The 23,003-nt window shown below is 49.1% G+C and overlaps 1 protein-coding gene across 19 annotated transcripts in view; it reads right to left on the reverse strand.

Moving 5' to 3' along the window:
* Window positions 1-1,008: 1,008 nt before the first annotated feature.
* The window catches only part of Tpd52l2 (TPD52 like 2), a 31,038-nt gene continuing 9,043 nt past the window's right edge, over window positions 1,009-23,003 (reverse strand). For 2 of the 19 annotated variants that reach the window (XM_048810598.1, XM_048810602.1), the window contains exons 2-9: window positions 17,984-18,060; window positions 14,653-14,801; window positions 13,781-13,840; window positions 8,742-8,843; window positions 5,472-5,498; window positions 4,354-4,395; window positions 3,387-3,435; window positions 1,009-2,663 (exon numbers count right to left, since the gene is read on the reverse strand). In XM_048810598.1, coding sequence (XP_048666555.1) covers window positions 2,568-2,663; window positions 3,387-3,435; window positions 4,354-4,395; window positions 5,472-5,498; window positions 8,742-8,779 — 252 coding nt within the window. In that variant the 5' untranslated portion in view covers window positions 8,780-8,843; window positions 13,781-13,840; window positions 14,653-14,801; window positions 17,984-18,060 and the 3' untranslated portion in view covers window positions 1,009-2,567. Of the gene's footprint in view, window positions 2,664-3,386; window positions 3,436-4,353; window positions 4,396-5,471; window positions 5,499-7,696; window positions 8,378-8,741; window positions 8,844-8,950; window positions 9,298-13,780; window positions 13,841-14,652; window positions 14,802-17,983; window positions 18,130-21,338; window positions 21,525-22,625; window positions 22,649-23,003 lie in introns of those variants that run through there. The other 17 variants (XM_048810600.1, XM_048810604.1, XM_048810601.1 and 14 more) reach the window with 17 other exon arrangements.

Raw genomic sequence — 23,003 nt, forward strand, 5'->3', positions numbered from 1 at the left:
AAAAAAAAAAAAAAAAAAAAAGGCACCCGAGTCTTCCCACGTCACACTATCTAAAATTCTCCAACAACCTGTCTCCCACTTCTAACCGCCTTCCCCTGCTTTCATCTTACACCTCATGCTGTCTTGCTGATCTTGAATTGCCACGCTCATCCCAGAGTGGCCATAGCACAGAGGCTGCTCAGGAGGCCTAGCAGTCATTAAACTGCATAACATCAAGCAGGCAGCAAAAAGGCCTAGAAAACCAAGAGATGGAAAGGCCACGTTGATAGGAACATCTGCCGACTCAGAATGAAAGACTGTGGGCCAGAATTGAAGGAGACAGCAAAATGGACCTGGGACCAATTTCAGAGTGAAGCTGTGTTCAGCCTTTTGGAGGTTAATAATGAATCAAGCGTTGAGTGAGTCCAGGCCAGACCCGATTGCTGCTCTGCAATCCAGACCTGCCCATGTAAAGGCTCTGTTCTCATCCCACCAGTGTGGTCTCAGCTCTTCTGACCTCAATCTCCAACTCCAAATTTGCCTTGTTCGTTCAGCACTTGAGGGGCTTCAGTTACTCTCTATCATTTCAAATGGTCCCCACTTATAGAACAAGATCACAACTCCAAGGGGCCGTTGTGTGTCTGAATAAACATCCTCTGTACTGTCCTTTCTGAGGCCATCTCCACTACTCAGCTGCTTGAGACCCAGCCTCACAGGCCTTGGCTCAATACTGCACAGCTCAACTGTAATGGAGATGATGCTTGCAGGGGCAAGGAGGCCCACCAGTGGAGCGAATGCTGCCTGCCTGCGAAGTCCCTGAAAAGCCCACTCCACAGCCTCAACTTCCACTTGGCTTCCTCAGAAGCGCTGACCGGCACCCTTTACCTTCACAGAGCAGAGGTTTTGTAGTTTGTACTAACTGTCCCCTGCCTGCCTCTCCCAAGGGTATGGTCTATGACAGCAAGGACTCCCCTGTCCGTTCACCACACTTTTGCCATTATCTTGAAAGACACACCAAACAAGCAAATGTGGATTTTTCCCCCAAAGGAATGCTTTATTAACAAATTGACCATCGTTCATTTTAACAAGATACATCAGTGACCATTCCATTCCTACAACCTGCCTTCTCACCACACCCATTGACAGCTTTTAACCCTGGAAAAAGAACATTAAACAGTACTCTTTTCTGGCTCCTGCATCCTGTTGTGTGGTACAGTGCCCCTAGGGCATCTGATTCTACCAGACAGACCTGAGTACCCCCTCCCCCGCCAGGGATGTACAGATGTGCACACAGCAGGCAAGGTCTTGATGCCCTGCCAAGAGCCACTAAGGCACATGGCTGTCCCTCCAGACCACCCCTCCCGACATACAGGGTCCCAGTGTGAGAGGCTACTAGGGTGTGGCAGTTTAAAAACGGGAAAGAAATCTTTGTAGCTCCTGAGAAAAGGTGACAGAGTTTCAGGTGATCCCAAAATTCCATCCCCAACCTGAAATGCAGAGCTGGTTATGCTTCCCACTCATCCTATGTGCAGTGAACAGGCAGGGAGGGAGGCAGGGAGGGAGGCAGGGAGGGAGGCAGGCAGGCAGGCAGGGCTGTCTGCCAGTGCTATGCTGGCAGGTCAGGCCCAGGCAAGGCAGCACTGTGCAGGGGTGCACACCTTATTCAAAGGCTGCTGAAGACAGGCTCTCTCTCCACCTGGCCTCCCCCCAGAGGCCCAGCAGTCCTTTGGGCCAGAGTAGGGAGCCCATGGTAACTGCCAGTCTTTGAGAGAAGCAAGTTTTTGCACACAAGGAGAGAGGGCATTAGTGAATAAAACACACTAACCAATACAGGCAGTGTGTCACATAGGCCAGATGTAAAATTCTACACAGTGCTCAGAACCATTAATGAACCTCTTTTTACATATAAAAAGATTATAAACAAAGCATAAGGTGATGTAAGGCTTGAATTTCAGCTTGAGTCCAAAGAAATAACATTCTCTTAACGATGAGGCTAAAGCCGCTTTAACAAATTTTAATTTTTGAAAAGTTCATTGCATTTAAAAAATAGTGAATCTGCTTCTGTCAAAGCTAGGACATTAGTGTAACAATCAGGCAGCTGCTGACAATGTTTCCTTTCTGGGGTCTCAGAAAATGGACAGTTCTCTCATTCAGCATTTCCAGATAAAATGTGGCCAGGCAGTGCCCTGGGTGGTTATTTCTTTCTGTGAGTCAGGGAGGAGAAAGGGAGAACAGAAAATGCCACTCGTTTTATACTCAATATGTTTCTTCCCTCCATCCTAGTGAGCTCACAAAACTCCCAAAGGCAGTGTGGGCTTTGGCTCAGCACCCTCTGGACCTTCCACGCTGTCCACCTCCTGTGGCCCTGGCAAGGACAGCACAGCAATCTGCTGATCTACTGACTTCAGTGTAAACATCTATGCACAAGACTGCTCTCTAATCATGCGAAGGCAGCAGCCATATCTGCGTGTGAACGGGCACCAATGTCCTCGAAATCAGCTGCTGGCTTGCCCTGGCTGGTGGCTCCGTTGCTCAGCTGTGGTCATGATGATGAGGGTGTGCTTGCTATAGGTGATGCTGCTGCAGGCTTAGAAAGGTGCAGGTCCCGGCAGCGGCTGGTCACCACCCCCTGTCGGGGAAGGGAGGCTGGCACTGCCATTCTCTCTGCCACCTACAACCTTGGACTACAGAAGAGAAAAGAAAAGAAAAGAAAACCTGAGAGAGCACACACACAAGGTCAGTCTGAGTCCATGCTCCACTTTCTACATAAGTTTATGCAACATGAACAATGCCCAGCAATGAAAAGGAATGAGTCGCTAGCAGGCAGTAGCCTGGGTGAATCCCCAGGGCCTTATGCAGAGTGAAGAGCCAATCCTAAAAGGCTACCTGCTGTGTGGTGCCATTTATGTGACATTCCTGAAATGACAAAATTAGAGACAGAGAACATATTAGGGGTTGGCAAAACAGGGGCAGGAGGAAGGTGAGCAGGGCTATAAGTGGCACAAGGCAATCCCGATGGGCATGGACACTGCACCACAGTTCTACGAGCTGTCACCAAGATGTTATCAGTGAAAGAAACCACATAAAATGCATAAAGAACTTGTCAGGGGGCTGGGGATGTGGCTCAAGCGGTAGCGCGCTCGCCTGGCATGCGTATGGCCCGGGTTCGATCCTCAGCACCACATACAAACAAAGATGTTGTGTCCGCCGAAAACTAAAAAATAAATATTAAAAAATTCTCTCTCTCTCTTAAAAAAAAAAAAAGAATTGTTATCTTACTTACACTTCTGTACTTTAAAAAAAAAGAACTTGTCAGCATGACTTCCTATAATAACCGAATCTACAATAACAAATAATGTGACAGGTCACACCCCATCCAGAGAACTGGACAGTCCAGGGACAATTACCTTTACGGTTCCCACTCGATCTTCAAACGACTTGAAGGTGGCAGAGTTCCTTTAGAGAAAGGGAAGAGGTATTTGGTGTCAAAAGCAGCTGCGTGCTGCCCTCCTCAATGTGAAAGGCCTCAGGGCTGGGTTCTTGTCTAGAAGGAACCCTGACAGCATCCTGAGCTCTCATGGCAAAACTGACACTCCAAAAGGCAGGGCACCCTCTAGGAGTCCAGCCAGGATCATTCTAGGAGTTCCCCAGGTCAGAACAGAGGGCAACCATGCCCCACCATAGGGTCTGCCCCAGATATCACAGAGCCCCTGACTATGTCATGGGTGGGAGCCTGGTACATCCCTGCCCTGCTCTGAATGATACCCTTGACTCTTCTGCACTGGGCTTATAGGAAGTCCAGGAGCCCTCCCTTATAACTCAGAGAAGACAAATGGGAGGAAAACCAACGACAGTTCTGCAACTACAGATGGGTGAGGAAGTAGAAAAGGAAGCAAGCCAGCCTGTACCACTGGCGCTCACACAACCAGATCCCCCAAAACAGTCTCCCTGATGAGGATGGGCTCTGCTGAGTTGCAGGGCCTGACTGAGCAGGTGAGGAACAGCAGATGGGGCTGCCGATGTCCCCATGCTGTGACTTGTGAGACCTCCAGAAAAAGCCCATTGCAGAGGGGCCAAGTTCCATGTGTAGCCTCTCCACCCTCTCCCTGACTCCATAGGCAACAGGGCCAGGATGTGGGAAAGTTCAGGACAGGGGCCCAGTTTGACAAATGGTCTCCTCTGGTGGCCTCAGGATAAGAGCTTCACTTCCACTAGTTCTTCCTCATCAGCCTAGAGGGGTCTTCCCTAGCCCTTGACTGACAGGGGGATCCTAGATTTGGGGGATACAGGAAGTACAAGGTATAACTGGTGGGAGCTGCCCCAACCCCCACCCAGAGACACCGAGGCTCTGAAGCAACAGAAGGCACACGTTACCTCATGACTGGCATACTTATCGAGTGGCGGATGGAGTAGTTGCTGCTTGGAAGCATGGTGGAAGCAGAGAAGGAAGCAAGAGTTAGCACAGCGCACCAACCAGACTGGCAGGCACTTGCCAGCCTGGCTCACACAGAAACCAGCTTATCAGGGCAGGAGAGGTTGGACCCCATCCCCAGCAGAGTTGGACCAAGCTGCTAGCCCCTTCCACACAACACCCAGAAGGATAAACAATTCAAGGCTCCTCTCTCCCTGCTCCATGTGAGGTGCCCAAGTCCAGCCAGCAGTATGGCGCTGCCAAAGGACAGCATTAAAACAGGAAAATTCTAAAACAGACCTAGCCAGGGACTTTTTGTTGTTATTGTTGTTGTTGTGCTAGGGAGTCAACCCCAGGGCCTCAGATGTGTTAGGTGAACACTGTACCACTGAGCTACATCCCCAGCCCCTAGGCTTGGAGCTTGTGGAAAACCTTTAGTCCACCTGGCCTTCAGATAGCTTCACAGCAGAGTAAATGATCTCTGACAAGAGAAAAGTATCCAAACCAAGTTAAGGAAAAATATTTAAGCCACAGATTGTTCTGGATTTGACTCCAGACCTTCCAGTACCAGCCACAAAAGAGCATCACAGTGTAGAGTTTTGGTGTTGGCCAAAAGGCACACTTTGTCAACAAAAGGGAGTAGTCCTAGGAAGGAGTATATAGGGCTCCAAGGTAACAAGTGAGACAAAACTCAATCTGAGGAACAGGACCTACATTTGATAGGACGGAGATAGAGCAAGAGAGCTGGTATCACCCTCCTTCACAAAAGTGCTTCTTTTCAGGAATGAACTCAGATGTAGACGCTGAGATGCAGTGCTTTGTAAGACTGGGTCAGCCTTCTCAGTGCTCAAGGAGCAGGCAGACAAGAATATCCAGAAGCATTCAGAGGGAACAGAGATGCCAGGGAGGTCAGGGGAAGAGTCCCTCGATGGGACATGCTGCTGGCCAATACCCACACTGAAAGGATGCTTCCATCATACCCACTCTCCCAGCTCCACCCGGCACAGCCTCCCAGGGGCCCTCCAGATTCCACCTGCCCTGACTCAAAGAAGCCTTCCAAGGTGCTCAGAGCCAGTCTTACCTAAAGGAATGTGAGAACGGATGAGCCCTGAAAGGTGGCAGTAGGAGAAAAGAAGGCAGCATTAGGTAAAGGAGGCAGAGTCACTGGAGACCCTCTGTAGCAGCCCCAGAGGCCAGGCTGGATACAGTGTGTAGAGGGGCACTCCACGACCACTCCTCCAGTGCTCATGCCAGCAGGACACATGGCCCCAAGAGGCTCCTGAGAGTACCACCAGCAACCGTATGACCCCATGCCTCTGCCTCCTGGGCATGGTTACATGTACAAGAGGCTCTTGTGTCCATACCTGTTTGGAGGTTAAAGAGGGACAAAAACATGCCTGGAACACAAGTGCCCCACAAGCAGCACAAAGGTAAGAAATGTACCAAGAGCCTGCCAGGTTAAGCCAACACCCCACATCCACACAGTGGTCTGTGTTCTTCAAAACTGAAACGAAACAAGGAACACCTGTGGGCCAAGAACTTTTGCTCCAGGCTCTGTCACTACAGAGGCCAACTAGGAAACGTGTCCAAGGGCAGCTAGCTGCTGGCATGGGGCAATGCAGCCAGCTTCTCCTCTGTGGTATATCTAGACCCTCCCACTCCGAACTGCTGAAAGCCAAAAAAGTACACTCCCAACACAAGGAACCCATAGAAGAACAGGTTCACCACCCACAGTGGACACAGAATCTGCTCCTCTTGCCCAAGTTTCCCCAACCAGTAATGGGCCAGGCATAAACCATTCTCTGACCCAAATCCAATTCCCCTTCCTCCCCCTCATCACCTCAGGCCTATGGCACAACAGAGGCCTCTTAGGCCAGGGCTGCTCCAGGATGGGACATCATGGACATGGGCACTTGTCTCAAAGGTCTTGGAACCAAGGCTCAGGAAGGGCCTACAAGGGCCATGCACCCTAACCTTGTGCTCTCAGCCTCCTGGGTCCAAGGATCATCCTCAGAAAGCTCTGAGCTCTCAGTCTCAGTCTCTAAACAAGAAGACTGATGGCCCCTGTCACTTAGTGAGACAATGGTGATCCACCAAGGCCGTGAGAGGTCTGAATTCACACCACTACAAACTCCAAAAGAAGTACCCCCAAGGGAAGACTCAATAGCAAACAGAATACCCTTTAAGCACCTTGAATATAAATAATCAAATACAGAGAATTGGGTCCTCTGACTGTTCTAAGGTCCCTGCTTGTCTTAGTTGGCCCCAACAGGCTACAGTAGTGAGCTAGGCACTCAGAGCTGTGCCTGCATCACTACAAGGACCCTACTCATTGCCCACTACCAGAAGGTTACAAACCACGGGGTCAGTGGCAGACTTCAATTCTCAGAAAGAGCACAAGAAAACATCGGAAAGGAGGAGCAGAGAAATGAGAGTTATCTTTTGCTTCCGCAGAAAGGCGGGCCATATGAGGAAGATAGGGCTGCCTGGCTTGAAGCCACTGCCAAAAGCACCCAGGGCTCAACTCTCCCATCAAGCTTCCATCCAGGACACACTGAACAAAGGAAGGGAGGATGAGAATGAGCCAGCAGCCCAGAGAGAGTAAGAATGCTTCTTGCAGACATGAGGCTTAGCACAGTAGACGCTTAGCTCCTTACAAAGGTTCTGTGGCAAGATGGGCATTTTTTGGAAGGTACAGGCAGCAGCTCTCCACTGTGGCATTGGGACATCTCTGCCTTACCTCCGTGGAGCAAGGCCAAGCCACCAGCACTATGTGACCATTAACTGTCACCAACTTACCACCATGCAGCTCAGGTGCCTAAGGAGGCATCCTAGGGAATAGCAGTGTGTTCTCATGAAGCCCAACAGGGGAGTCCCAGCAGACCTTCCCTCACTGTCAGCTCAGAGCTCCTCCTGGGTCTAGATCAGCTGTGGTGAGCAGAGCTGCATGCAGGGACCCCAGCCACTACATGGGAGCATGGTTAAAGTCTCAGTGTGGAGGTGCATGCTCAAGGGGAGACACACTAAGCAGCATTCGTGCAGCTTCTACTGGGTTAGACTTTTTTTTTTGTACTGGGGATTGAACCTAGGGGTGCTTTGCTACTGAGCTACATCCTTTTTTGATACATGGTTTAGTACAAGTTGAATTAATCATTTTGAAATGAAATTAGTCGATTGTTAACAAGTCATTCTCACCACATCGTTGAAGTTGGCACCTAATTTGCNCCCCAGCCCTTTTTTTTTTTTTTTTTTTTGTACTGAGGATTGAACTCAGGGGCACTCAACCATTGAGCCACATCCGCAGCCCTATTTTATTTAGAAACAGGATCTCACTGAGTTGTTAGTGCCTCGCCATTGCTGGGCTGGCTTTGAACTCATGATCCTCCTGCCTCAGCCTCACTGCGCCACTAGATTCTTGAGTGTGAGAATGGGCATCCAGAAGCTACCTTTGTCAGGGCTGGGGTGAGCTCAGAGACAAGGCCTGCTTAGCATGCTCAACACCCTGGGTTCCATCCCCAGCACCACAAAAAATAAAAGAATGAAAGAGGAGGACCAGAAATGTTTGACAGAATGAGGGCTGTCTGGGCTACAGGGAGGCAGGCCCTGCAATTGAGAAGTGAGGGGACTGGTCCTAAGCACAGCTAACAGGGCAAGGCAGGTGGCCCCCAGTGACAGGCCCAGGATGCTATGAGCATGAGACCCATAGCTCTCACACCCCACAAAGTAGGCTTGCACAGGCACACCCAGGAGGCAGCACACCAAGTTGCAGGACCTTGTCCTCAACAGCATGTATCAGAGGAGCCCAGGACAGGGAACTCGAAGCAAATGTACATAGTCTGGCTCACCCCCTCATTTCCTAGACTCTTTCCAGCTTGCTGAAGTACCTTTGATGGCCCCAAGGTTCCTACTGGCTCTGAGAGACAACACTCAGATGTGGGGTCTTCTGGTCCCTGACTGCACTTTCTGCACCCTGGCCCAGGCAGACACCTGAGCAAATACCAGACTGAAAGTCAGTACCAGAAACAGCTTGTGGTCTGCCCAGACTGAAATCCCATCCTGAACCTGGCCCTCGGCCCTATCACTGCCTCTCAGCACAGCTCCAGAGAGAAAACCCTCCCCATCAGTCCTAAGTGTCAGAAGCTGTGAGTGGACTAGTGTCTATCCCTCTCTTAAAGAATAAAGAAATGGTCAAAGGCAGACAATAGGAGGCACAGGAACACCCCAAAGGTTCACATGCAGAACAGCCCAGGCTGGCATGGCCACTCCCAGGCTCTGGTCTAAGCCCTGGCTTCCCACAGGGCCTCTTCCTACTCCTCATCCCACTGCCTTGACCAGACCTTGAGGATCTCACCTCATGTCTCCAAGCTTCCTACTGATGGCAGAGCCCATGGTAGACAGAGCAGCAGATGTCTTCTGTCCTGCCTGTGAGAGGGTTTCCTGGGTCTTCTTGTAGCTAGGAAAAAGACACACCAGTTAGACAGACCAAACAGCAAGGACAGTCACAACCCATCACCAAGGAAACCCTCCCTGTAGCCCCGGAGAATAGCAACAGGAGAATACCCGAGGGAAAGGTGGGGAGGAGTGTGGCAGTGGCAAGCAGTGCTAAGGTGCTGTGGAGGGCAGCGCCCAGCTTCCTCCCTCACTGAAGTCTCACTTCCAACACTCAGAGCTGCAACCCCCACCTTGTGGGAAGACTTCACCTTACAATCCAACTTCCCCTACAATGCACCTGATACTTAGCCCCCTCTGTCGTCTTCTCATGGCACTTCTGACTGCTTGAAAATGACACCTGCCTGCTGCAGAGAAAACAGGTTCCAGAAGCCCTGGGTCTGGCTATACACCTGGGTGAGCAGTGCTAGAACAGAAGCCAAGAAAGTCCCTAGCTCTCTGCCCAAACAGGCAAATGCAGGCCCAAGGCTTCCCCTTGCTCTTCTCATGAGACAGTCTTCTGAGGGGAGAAAATGAAAGCTCACTGCACCCATTGAAGGGATGGGGGGTGGGGCAGCATCCGCAGTGCAGACTGGCACCTGTGGGGTGACCTCCAGACAAAGGAGCCCAAAGCAAAGACCTCCTCTCCAATCCCCTTTAGCCCCTTCCAGCATCCACCCACAGGAGGGCATATCCCACTGAGACCTGCTGGCATCGGCATCAGCAGGAAGGGTACAGGGTGGGCAGTTAGGATGCAGAGGCTGCAGGGATGGCAGGGACATAGGCCCACTGTGAAAGCCAACACCTGAGACTGCTGGCTCTAGTCCAGCAGCAACCACAAAAGACATGCAGCTTCTAACATGACAGAATCTGCCGCCAGACTCAACCAAAGCCTTAGGGACCACAGCTCAGTGTGGCAGCTAGGAAACGAGGCTGAGTAAAGGGTAGGGTGGGGCTCTCAAGGCTGATAGTATCACTGGGCCTATGTGAGGAGCTTCCTCTGGGAAACCCAGCTAAGCCTGAGGGAGCAATGACTGAGACCAGCCTTGCAGGAAGGCACAAGCTTCTGTCTCTATCAGTATCATCAGGCTGCAGGAGGCACCAGCAATGACCTTCTGAGCTCTTGTTCCCCCATCCTTCCCACTCCCAGTAGACTGCTATGAAAGCATCAGTTGTCCTCCTTTGCCCTCCCAATAACTGTCACCCAGCAGGCCAGGAGACCACAACCCAGGGCAGGGGCAGGTCTGCCAGCATGCTATGCATGCAGCCCCAAGGACCAGCACTACGGCCTCCTGGACTGAGCTGGTAACCCCTGCTAGAACACACTCAAGGCCCAGCCACCTGAACCCTCTCCTGTCAAAGCAAGGGAAGCAAGACTCTTATAAGCCACAGAGTGAAGCTGAAACTAGGGTGGTCTCATCAAACACTAAGAACAAGGTAACCAAGGACTGGCAACATACAAATTCAGAAAACATTCCCCTCACTTTTCCCTGAAAAAACCAAACACACAAATCCACGTCAACATTCTGTGGTCTATGGAGTGAAGAGTCTAAAGTAGAGGATTTAAAGAAAAACCCTGGAGCTATGGGTGTGGGTGGCACAGCACTTGCCAAGCAGGCTTGAAGCTCTGGGTTTGATCCCCAGCACCAGAAGAAAACAAAAAATCCTCACAGAATCTCTATTTGTGGTCAAAGCGTGAAGCTGCAGAAACTGAGGATGGACAGAAAATGAGCACCTGCATCCAGGGCTGCAAAGGGCACAGAGGGTCCAGAGGCAAGGCAGCGAGCTGGTGAGCAACACCTCATGAGGAGCCACTGGTCCCGCAGTGCCATGAGCCAAGCTCACACCAAGACGGGCTCTCTAGCCCTCAGCACTTCTGGGTGTGAGACAGGGGACACAAGAAGTCCCCTGTAGAAGTAGGAGCCTCATGGCCAGGATGCAGCTGCCTGCACAGGTCTTTGCAGGACACCAATATCATTAGCCCCCACCCCACCCGCAGGCTCCCACACTGCAGCTCCGATCTCTATACTCCTGGCTGAGGAGGGCAGGGACTCCACCTCTTTCATAGGTTCCAGTGCCTTGGGCCCATCAGGGGCCTCCGACACTCCCTAGAGACGTACGAAGTTGGCTACCATTACCACCTAACAAGATGGAGGCTGAGACCAGGAGGTTGAAGAGCAGAGCTAGAAAGCTTTATTCAGGAGCTGTGCTGCTCCAATCAGCTCCTCTCTGTGAGTTATTTAAACCTTTAGAGAGTAGAGCCCAGGGTGTGTCCACTGGCCAGTATGGAGATCTGGTGGATGTCCTTTTCCCTTCTTTTCTCCTGAGTTTCCTTTTTGAGGCTGCCCCAGTCCCACTCAGGCCAACTAGAGGAAACCAGCTCTCTGACCATAGCAACTAGTCCAATGAGACTCATACCTGGGCTACCTTGTTGTTGGTCACCAAGGATGAGTCTGGGGCTTCTCTGGCAGGAGAGTCCTCCCAGCTCCCCCTTTGGCCAATACTTTTTAGCATTCTGTCTGCTTTCTGTCACCTGTAGCCCAAAGAACTTAAAGTGGACCAAATAGTAACCAAGAGTGTGGTCTGCTCTTAGCATCAGGTTTTCAGCAAGATCCACCTACAAAAGGAACCTAACAAAGTGACGGTTTCATAACCAATGAATTGTGCTGCTGGCAGCAGCATAAGCTATGTGAGCATGGCACAGCTTCCTGAGGGCTAAACCCAGAGGTACAGACACACCATATGCTCAGCCACATTCCCACTCTACTCCTCCAGGGTGCTGCTGGCTGAAAAGAACCTATTATACACATGTGAGTCAGGAAAGCCATCAAGCTCATTCCTATCGCCTTCCCTTGCAAAAGCTCCGGGAAGATGAATGCTGTCAACAACCCATCTCTTGCAGCATGATCAGGATAGATGCCACCAGGCAGACACAGGACACCAATATCATCAGCCCCCACCCCGAGATGCTCTACCCTAGACGGTCAGTACACAAAGGCCCCTGGTTCCAGGTTCCAGAAGCATCACTATGACAACTGCCCCACACCAAGGGAACAGGTTCTCCCAGGGTAAGCTCTTGGAAAGAGGCATTTCACTGAGTCATGGATCTGTCTCAGAGGGTCAGAAGCCATATGTCCTAAAACTTTTTTAACTTCTGTAGTTCTGAGGACAGAACCCAGGCCTCACACGTGTTAAGTAAGTGCTCTTTCACCAGCTCCTTTTTTCACAAAGTTGCCCAGGCTGGCCTGGAACTTGCCATCCTCTTGACTCAACCTCCTGAGTAGGTGGAATGACTGGTGTGAGCCACCATGCCTGGCTCTCCTGAGCTCTTTGAGAAACTATGTGAGATAATTTCCCAGTAGCTCTTTATCAGGTGGCTGGACACACACAATAGGACAAGTTTCTCAAGACTACTTTTGGGTTGAGTCTGCCTTGTGAACCTGTCTGCATACTCTGACCCACAGATAACAGATTGTCTCCTCCCCAGGGACATTCTCAAAGTCACTGACTAGTGCAGCACTAACAACAGCCCACAGGTGCTCCTGGACACCTTGGGCAAATATCTGGCTGTTGAACCAAAGCACACAAACAGCCAGAGCTTCCTAGAGCCTGGCTCTCATGTGACATCAGACAGCAAAGGTCCACAGGCACAGCAAGCCAAACTGGTCCCTAAGAACCTTTGAGACTCAGTAGCAACATTTCCTCCCAGTCCAAATGTGGAAGGACCTTGTGCCTGCATTTTACAGCAATCATGAGAGCACATCTTCCCAAACAAGTGACGGAAAAGTCCCACATAAAAAGACGTCTGAGCCAGGTATGGTGGCACAAGCCTGTAATTGCAGCAACTTGGGAGGTGGAGGCAGAAGGACTGCAAGTTCAAAGCCAGCCTCAACAATTTAGCAAGATCTTATTTCAAAATTTAAAAAATATACATAGTAAAAAAGGCTGGGGATGTGGGCTGGGGATATAGCTCAGTTGGTAGAGTGCTCACCTCACATGCCCAAGGCCCTGGGTTCAATCCCCAGCACCCCACCACCACACAAACACACACACACACACACACTCTCTCTCTCTCTCTCTCTCTCACATGGCTGGGGATGGCTCAATGGTTAAGTGCCCCATTGGTTCAATTGCAACTAAAAAAAAAAAAAAAAAATCCACAAAAGAGATGTCTAAAGGCTGGGGTTGTGACTCAGTGGTAGAGCACTTGCCTAGCCCTGCACCATATTTAAAAAAAAAAAAACCCTAAATAAGCAAAATAAAGGTATTATGTCCATCCACAACTAAAAATATTGAGAGAACAAGAGAGAGAGCAAAAGAGAGCTAGAGAGAGAGGGAGAGAGAGGTATCTGAATATCCTCTACCCAATTCAAAGACATTACAATCAGACTGGAGCACAGATAATTCATGCTAAATATTAGCATGTCATTTAACAATCAAAACAGCAGAAGTAACTGAACTACAGCTCTGATAAGACACACAAAGCTATTCATGTGTAATTCACCCTCCACTGACATGCAGCACCTCTCAGACCACAGGACTTCTTTGTGATCCCACAAGCACAGCTTAACCTCCCACCCACCCAAGAGCCCCTCAGTACAAATGAAGCTCTAAGACCCCAACAGCTGGAGTTTAGTCTGTGGGGGAAAGAGGACAACAAACAAGAATCCACCACCAGCAAAAGCACAGCAGATGGTCCTTGATAAAGCCAAGAGCACCTGCCCAGCTGAGGCCCCACATCTAAGGCATAGAAGCTTTAATGTGATCTGGTGGCTGAATGAATTTCTTTCAGCTGCTATGCCCTTCCAAAGGGAGCTCAAAGGATAGTTTTATTTGTACTTGAGAGGAGAAAAATAGCCAGCATATGCTAAAATGCAGTTGGTGCCAAATGTGCACAACTTCCCCACCCCAGGGAGTCAGAAGGAGGAACGGAGGAAAGGGCTTGATGGCACAGGCACTCACAGGTCAGACTGGGTCACTTTCTCATTCCACTCTCCAAGTTTCTCAGAAGTTCTCACATAGCTAAAAACAGAAAGTCTGTGGTGAATATTTAGGATGATTTAACCTCGGGCTTTGAACTGCTGGTGAAACTTCTTCTGAAGACAGAAGGACTAGCTGGCAGGAGCACCTGCCCTCCAACCTGCCCTCCAACCTGCCCCAGAACAAGCCAAGGCCAGCTAAGGCATTGGCAGAGCGGAGCTGACTACTCATTTTCTACCACACCAAGATGGCCTTGATCTTTTGTTGAGAAAGAAGGCTTCCAGAGGCAGTACTGCTCTGGGGAGCTGGGAGAGCATAGCTCTGAGCCCCAGAATGCTCTGACAGCCACCCTTTGGGACTCAAAACCTATAATATCCCAAGGCAGGAGTGTTGGGCTTCCACAACTGAGGTTTTAGAAATAAAACTTGTCCTGTCCTGTGAGACACAGCTTTCAGAAACATTTCATCTCCAAAGACATGCTGTGTCGAGAAGCCACGGGGCCAGGGCCATGACAGAAGACAGCAGAGGAAACATGTTCATGTCAGCAGACCTAGAAAACTCACTCTCGTTGAGGACCTAACAGGTGCTCTCTCTAATATGGACTCTGAAACACCTTCCTCTTGCCAACTTTTGCTTGGGCAACTAGCGTGTCCATTTACCTTTTGGAACATGTATACTCTAAGTAAATACGGGTATGATCCCTGACTCAAAGCCTCTGTCTAGCTGTTCCCAAGCAGACTTGCTCAATCCCTGTGGCTGAAAGTATCTGGTCTCCAAGTACTCATACTCTCCACCTGCAAGGCAGAGCCACTCTCCCCAACCAGCAGGGCATGCCCCCCAGGCATGGTACCTACGCGTTAGAGACCTGCACATCGTGCCAGCTCCTGGACAGGTTCTGCTTCAGCCCCCCCAAGGTAGAGAGGCCCAACCTCCTCTTCAGCTCTCCACAGTGCCTCTCCTTGGCTGCCAGGACCTGGCGTAGAGTGACAATTTCTTCTTCCACCTGCAAAGCACATAGTTGACATGATGGGCCATTGTTACTTCAGGAAGTGACCAACACCCTCATCCATGCTGCAATAACGTTTCTCAGAATTATGTAACAAATTTCTGCTTTCAAAAATATAACCTATTTTTAGGACTAGCATCTACAGCAGCATTTTTTTAATCTGACCAAGTTCCCCACTTCTGGTGAGGCTGTCATCAAAAGTCATCAAAGCAGTGAGAGGTATCTCAGGGTGACCAGGTGAGGCCTGTCAGAGCTCTTCCCAGGGAATGGGCATATGCATGAGAGAGAAGCAGCTTCTCCCACTGAGCTCTGGGTCTCAGCTTGGACACAGCAACATCTATGGGGGAATCCCCTATGCACTGAGAAGGAAGCAGAGCAGAAAGACTGAAGGGCAGAGACCCAGGTGACAGAAAAACATTCCTATGACAACACAAGTATTTCCGAGGCCAGCTCCAGACCCTGGCAAAAGCCAGTTACACAAGCCAGGCACCATGATACACTCCTGTAATCCCAGACCCTGTCTCTAAAGTGCCCTGGGTTCAATCATGGTACAAAAAAAAAAAAAAAAGCCAGTAACACAAGCCAAAAAGTAAATTCTCTTTTGTGCTTAAGGCAGTTTTGAGTCAAGTAACACAAAGATTCCCGATAATAAGGACTTGAATTTTCTCAGGTCTTAAATTCAAAAATGAAAGAATTCTGAAGTGAGCATCCTTTGAAGCCAGTTTCTATGTTAAGCAGTTGTTATAAAAAACTCCCTTTCAGCCAGGTATGGTGGGGCACTCCTGTCACCCCTGCTGCTTGAGAGGCTAAGGCAGGCAGATCACTTGACCCAAGAGTTCAGGACCACCCTGGGCAACACAGTAAGACCCTGTCCAAAAAAAAACACACAAACAAACAAAAAAATCCCTTTCCTAAAAAGTGGGGGCAGGGCTGGGATTGTAGCTCAGTGGTAGAGCACTTGACTAGCATGCATAAAGCATTGGATTCGATCCTCAGTATCACACATGCATCACATAAAAATAAACAAGTAAAATAAAGGTACTTTGTTCATCTACAACTAAAAACAAATTTTGTAACAGGGCTAGGGTTGTAGCTCAGTAGTAGAGCACTTGCCTACCATGTGTGAGGTACTGGATTTGATCCTCAGCACATTAAATAAATAAACGAAATAAAGGTATTATGTCCATTTACAACTAAAAAAAAAGCCAGCTTAGGGCCCACTTACTACTAGGTTTACTTTTTAGAAAACAATTCAAGCCAGGCACAGTTGCACATGCCTATAATCCCACTGGTTTGGGAGGAGGCTGAGGCAGGAGGACTGCAAGTTCAAAGCCAGCCTCAACAATTTAACGAGACCCTAAGCAACGGCAACTCAGCAAGACCGTCTCAAAATAAAAAATAAAAAGGGCTGGGGATGTGGCTCAGTGGTTAAGCACCCCTGGGTTCAATTCCAAGTTAAAAAAAAAAAAATTCAAATGCAATGACTGAAACAGGGTGCAAGAGCATGTAGTCTAATTGTCTTGGGGAGCATGCAAATTAAAACTTTTTTTTTTTTGAAAGGCTGCATTCTTTTGTTGTTGTTGTTGTTGCAGATGGACACAATACCTTTATTCTTTTTATGTGGTGCTGAGGATCAAACCCAGTGCGCACACATGCTAGGCAAGCTCTCTACCACTGCTCTATGACCCCAGTCCTTGAAACTTTTAAATGACCCAAAACCTCTTCATCTTGTAATTCAACTCTGAAAAACACTCTGTGGCTTCAGTTTCTAAACTGACACACTCTGAAATAAAAGCAAAATCTCTTTAAAGCCCAAGCTATTTTTCCCTCATCCTCCTTTCAATTCAAAGATAGTTCCATGATGTCCTCCTGGTCTCAAAGTTGGTCCAAAGACCAAGGTCCAACGGCTCAACTCGTTCTGCTTAGACTCAAGCCTGGTCCCAGAACACTCAGGACAGAGCTGCCCTCTGAAGACAGAGAGAGGCCTACACAAAGAGCAGAAGGAAGCCGACTGGGAGGGCTCTGAAGCATGACAGAAGCCCACGGCAAAGCGTGGAGCCTGCAGAGCCCCAATTCAGTCCAGATAGGCACCAAGGTTAGATATTTAACATTAAACTTGGCATCATGGATTGAAGTCTAACTCTTGGGAGTTGTCTTAAAAAATAAAATTCAGGGGCTGGGGTTGTGGTTCAGTGGTAAAGCACTCGCCTAGCATGTGTGAGGCCCTGGGTTCAATCCTCAGCACCACATACAAATAGAGGAATTGTGTGCAACTACAACTAAAAATAAATAAACATTTAAAAATACACACATATATATATAAGTCAGACAGCAGACCTTTGTTAGGAGAATTCAGGTTGATATCTGCCACGACAAAAATGGGGTCAGAAAGTGTCAAGTAACTGGGAAGTAAACAGGGTGGAGGTCTCCACCAGGAAGGAAGCAGGAGACTTTTGTTCTTAATTCCTATTTTACTCTTAAGGGACTCTTACCTTCAAAACAATAAAGTACCATCAAAACAAAATTAAGGCATATGTATTCCTAGGGTCTTAAAAACAACTGTCAAAGCCAGGTATAGTGACCATGCATATAATTCCACTACTCGGGAGGCAAAAGAAGGATGGCAAGTTCAATGCCAGCCTCAGCAACTTAGTGAGACCTTTTCTCAAAATAAAAAAGGGCTAGAGATGTGATGTCGTTAAACACCTTTGGTATTCCTCGTACAAAAAAGAAAAGTTCCAGGCCAGCGTAGGCAAATTATGAAAGCTTGTCTCAAAATAAAAAATAAGAGGGGCTGTGGCACAGTGGTAAATCCCCAGTAACTCCCCTATAAAAAAGAAAAAAAAAAAGGGAAAAAACACTGTCAAGTGTTAACTCCAATGGAGAACATCCCAGCAGACAGCATGCTCAGAGGTCAAACCTGAGTAGATGCTCCCCTAAAAACCTAAGTGCCAGGCAGAGGCAGTAGAGATTAGGGTCTACTTCTACCGCCAGTGGTTCTGAGTCTACTCCACAGAGTTGGGCACATAAGGAGATAAACATGTAATAGGTGGGAACACAGTAGGTGGGTAATCCCCCAGGGCAATTCCTTCAGACTATAGGCAGTGCTCTGGCTCCTCATTAATCCAAGATGGCCTGGACTCATGAACACCCCAGGACAGACAGCCAAATCACAGCACCTTGGCAAGCTCGGCCCTCAGCTCCTCCTCCTCAGCCTCCGTCAAACCCTCAACAGCAGGAGTCCGGGCAGTCACACCTGGGTCGACAGGGACATCGGTCATGAAGTCAGACAGCAGACCTTTGTTAGGAGAATTCAGGTTGATATCTGCCACAACAAAAATGGGGTCAGAAAGTGTCAAGTAACTGGGAAGTAAACAGGGTGGAGTTCTCCACCAGAAACGAAGCAGGAGTGATGGGACAGGTGACAGGTAGAGGGAAAGAGACTAGCAATGCCTCCTCTGTGAAAGACCTGTGAAGACAGCCTGGGCATCAGATGGAAGGCAGGTACTTCTCAAGCCACCTGAGAGGCAAACCTAATACCCCCAGTGCTGCTGGAGCACGCGAAATACTGGGCAAGGCAGCCAAACCCTGGTTTCCCTGTAAGAATACTATCTTCCAAGGCAGAAAACCCTGGCTATAAAGAAAGTGGCTGAATCTAACAGACTTTGCATTTTAGAGCAAAGGAGTTTAACATGGCCATAAACACACAAGCAACACCTTGCACTCAAATGGTCTGCCAGGGACATGCTAAAATTACAAGGAACATGTGCTAGTTATCCAGCCACTGCAAGAAACCAGCAAAACAAAAAACACCTTTGATGTCATTCTTGAACCCCATCCCACAGCCAGACATTAACACATGCAGAGGTGGGAAGGGGGCGTACTGCCTCCCCACACCTTGCCACACTGGATCATGTTCTAATTCCTGCAGTCGCTATTTTTCCTTCACATTAAGTGTATCTTCTTGTCTGCACTAAAGGCCCAGAAGACTCAACATAAGGAAAAACATTACTTCAGTTCTCTCCAACTACAAATATATGACTTATTGTTTAGTACTTTTTTATACAATCAACACTGAAAACATCTTCCCTCTTAACCAGCATTTTCTGTGAACAAAAGGCTTACAATAGTATGTTGTATTCCAATTAAAATAAAGGCATAAAGATTGGAAAGAAGGAAAAGTATCTTTAAATAAAGTAAAGTTTGTCAACTGTACAAATTCTAAAGAGTCTACTAAAAATAAACTGAATGCACTAAAACCAATGATGCTATATTTAAAGTAGTTAGCTGCTGGACAACATGGAGCATGCCTGTAATCCCAGCAGCTCAGGAGGCCAAGGCAAGAGGACTGCGAATTCAAAGCCAGCTTCAGCAACTTAGTGACACCCAGTTACAAAATAAAATATAAAAAGGGCTGGGGGTGGAGGATGCTGGGGTTGTGGCTCAGTGGAAGAGTGCTTGCCTACAAGTGTGAAGGCACTGGGTTAGATTCTCAACACCACATTAAAAATAAATAAATAAAATAAAGGTAGTGTGTCCATCTACAACTAAAAATAATTTTCAGAAGTAGTCATTAAAAGAAAAATAAAATTCAAAATATAGGGCTGGGAATGTGGCTTAGTGGTTGAGTGTCCCTGAGTTCAATCCCCAGTACCAAAAAAGTAAAAGTAACTGGCTGCATCTTGTTTTCTTCACATGTCCCACACTGCTGAAGCTGCACATTTTTCTGGCACTCAACAAGTGCTTATGAAATAAAAGAAGTATTTCTTCTATCAATGATTCTAATTTTTAACTGAAATCAACCTACATTATTTTATTTCATCATTCACTGTATTGAGACTCAAGTTCAGTAAGAACCTTAAAATCACTACAAGTTTTCTCCCATATTTTAAGAAATGAAGCACTTTGACAGTTTCCCCTATAAAGCTAAAACTTGGTCCTATAGAAATCACCCCCAGATAGAAACCAAGATACTGAACTCATCATTAATTTACAGAAGGGATTAAAATCAGGAAAATATCTTACCAATGGTACTACAGAAAATAAGTGTAGAGGTGCTGCCATAGACAAAGATTAGTGAGCTAAACCGCAGGGGGTAGGTGAGTCTCAACTCTCAATGACTATACTCATCTACAAAATGAGGGTAACGCAAGGACCAATCTCAAAAGGTCACTCTGTAATAATAAATAAATAAATCACTTGAGAAACAGGTTTATGGTGGCTGTCTGACACATCATAAATGCTCAAGTGTTTTCTGTATTCCCATGATCAGAAAACTGTGATACTCACCTCAATTAAAGATGCAAGTAAAACATTAAAAAGTCATCTTAATTTATCAGAGCTGGAAATTCTACACTCAACTATTTTGTATATAGCCACCAAAAGCAAGAAAACTTCCAAAATGTATCAGAACTCAGGAATTCCAATGATTAATTAATATGCTGATACAAGCCAAACAGTTAAAAAAAAAAAAAAAAGCTTCCTGAACTTGTCAAAGTAGTTATAACTATGCAGTATTCAGCATCCCATTTCTAGAGCCCCAAAGTGGAAGACATATTTGTACCATCTCCTCTAGATTTCAATTTCCCGGGCCAGGGCACACAACTGTAATTCTAGTGACTCTCGAGGCTAGGGCAGGAGGATCTTAGGTTGAAAACCAGCCTGGACAATTAGCGAGTCCCTAAGCAACTTAGTGACACCCTGTCTCAAAAAATACAAAGGAGGGGCTGGGGTTGTGGCTCAGCGGTACAGCGCCAGTGTGAGACCCTGGGTTCGTTCCTCAGCACCACATAAAAAGTAAATAAGTGAAATAAAGGTGTTGTGTCCAACTACAACTAAAAAATAAATATTTTTTTAAAAAACACAAAAGACTGGGGAATGTGGCTCAGAGGTAATCCGTCCCTGGGTTCAATCCCCAGTACCAACACACACACACACACACACACACACACACACACACACACAAAAGATCTTAATTTCCTAGGCCCATTCCACACCCCTCAGTAGCCACCTCATACTGTCTGGGCGTCTGTTCTGGAAACAGGCCGGGTGTGCGGGGTGTGCCCCTGACTCACTCCAGCCTCTTCCCAGGAGGCAACCCCATGAGAGCCAGGAGCCGCGTTCCCACCCAAGGGGCGCGGCGCTCAACGCTGGTTCACCTCCTCTGGCCGCCAGGAGCCGCCCACGACACTAAGCCCGGGTCCAAGGCTACCTGGGTATCCCCGACGCCCTGCGCAGGGACGGAGGCGGGCACAGCCAACAAGGGCAGGGGGTGAATGATGCTGCGGAAGCCGCCCGGAGTGAGGGAAACCCAATTGAGAGGCGGGGGACGCCAGTCCCAGCGGAGGTCCGGAGGGCCGCTGGGGAGAAGCCGAAGATGCACACTGCGACCGTCGCGAGCAAGGAAGTCAGGGGCCCGCGGGTACTGCGGAGCCGCGGGGCTGTAGGGCAGAGGCTGAGGAGGCGGAGGGGCCCGAGCTGCCGAGAAGCGGGACCCGGGAGGGGCGGGATGCGGGGCGGCCCGGGCCCGAGTACCTTGGCCGGCGGAGTCCATGTTCATGCGCCAGCCGGGCCGCACCTGGCGTCCGGGCTTGGGTCACCAGCGCTACTGGTACCTAGGGGCGGCACCGGGAGTCGCCCACCAAGCACTCGAGAGCCAGCGGAACGATCCGCCCGCCGCGGCAGCACGTAATCATCGACGCGCCGACCCACTTCCGCTTATGCGTGTATTGCGCCTTCGTCCCGGCCCTACAGGCGGCGTCCAATGAGAGCAGTCTTTGGTCCCGCCTCCCTTTACCCCTGTGGCCCTGATAGGCCAAAGCTGCAGGCAAAGCCGGAAGTGGAGGCTGGAGGCGTCCCTCCCAGGTTGAGTCCACCAGCGAGACGCACAGGTAGAACGGCTGTCAGAGCAGGAGCCCGGGAGAGGTGGGAAGCGGGAGGACCGTGTCTAACTTGGCGTACGACGCGAGGCACTGAACCCGCGGAACCATCGGGGCGTGTGTGCAGCTGCCCCCAGGGGCCTTGGCCGCGCACTTGGGCGGGTCAGACCCATGAGATCCTACCAAGGCCCAACCCTTGACTTGGGGGGGAGTCGGCCTCTCCACCCAACCCCCGCAAGTCTTTTTTGTCCTAGTTTTCTTTTTTCAGATTGTCCTCTGTGAGCACAATTGTTTAGGGTTGCGCAGAAAAAGACCATGATTCGTACTGTGCCCTGTAGGCGCCGCTGCCCGCCCCGTGGTTCAGTTCCTAGACCCCTGCCTGATGTAGCGCGTCTGCGCCAGCAGAGTTCACACAGACGTGGACACTGCGGGGACCTCCTCGCTCGCGCCTGCAGGCTAACCCTGTGTGTGCACCCCACAGTTTTCTCACTTCTCACAACAACCTGTGAACCAGTACTAGCACCCTCGCGGCTTTACAAATGAAGAGACCGAAGCCAAGGTAACTTGCCCAAGGTCATTCAGCTAGCTGAGGGGCTACCAGGATTCCAGAGATTTTGGAATAAGATCCTGCCTGACTTCAAAGGAGAGAGGCTTGACCATCAGGCACCAGCTGCTAAAACAAGTCCCACCATGTTCTTTCTTTGGCCCTTGCTCACTCTTGGAAGTAAGTGGTATTCACACCCTGTCAGATCTATGATTGCCCTAGGCTGACTGTACTCCCCACTTCCAGCTAGGCCACTACAGGTACTGGTACACACACACACACACACACACACACACACCAGACCTGGAAGCCTACTTTCATCTGGCTGTTCCTACTTTGACCTGGCTCCCCTCCTCCCACAGGTGTTTTTCTAGTACTCATAACATCCAGGGTACTTACCATATGATAATATCTTGTTGAGGGGTGCCCAATAATACATCATCCCACTTGCCACCTTATTCAATCCAACCTGGCCAGCCTCTGTCCACAAGAGGCTGGGGATGACAGGGACAGCCAACACTCCCTGCTTGAGGAAGCCACTACATTAGACGTAGTAGTGAGCAGAAGCCTTCTCACATTCTGTGTTGCATCCCTGAGCCATGAACAAAGTCCAAGCCTGGCCCGAGAGTAGGCCCAGCAATGAGTAGTCAGTGCAGCTATCTCTAGGCCCTGTGCCATCCTGTGCCAAATTACTCCAAGTCTGCAGTCTCCAAGAGCTGTCTCCCACAGAATGTGGAGGTGGGAAGGCAGCCCTGCAAAGCAACTAAAAATGTCTAC

The sequence above is a fragment of the Marmota marmota genome, unplaced genomic scaffold, assembly GCF_001458135.2.
Source record: "Marmota marmota marmota unplaced genomic scaffold, marMar, whole genome shotgun sequence".
Classification (NCBI taxonomy): Eukaryota; Metazoa; Chordata; class Mammalia; order Rodentia; family Sciuridae; genus Marmota; species Marmota marmota.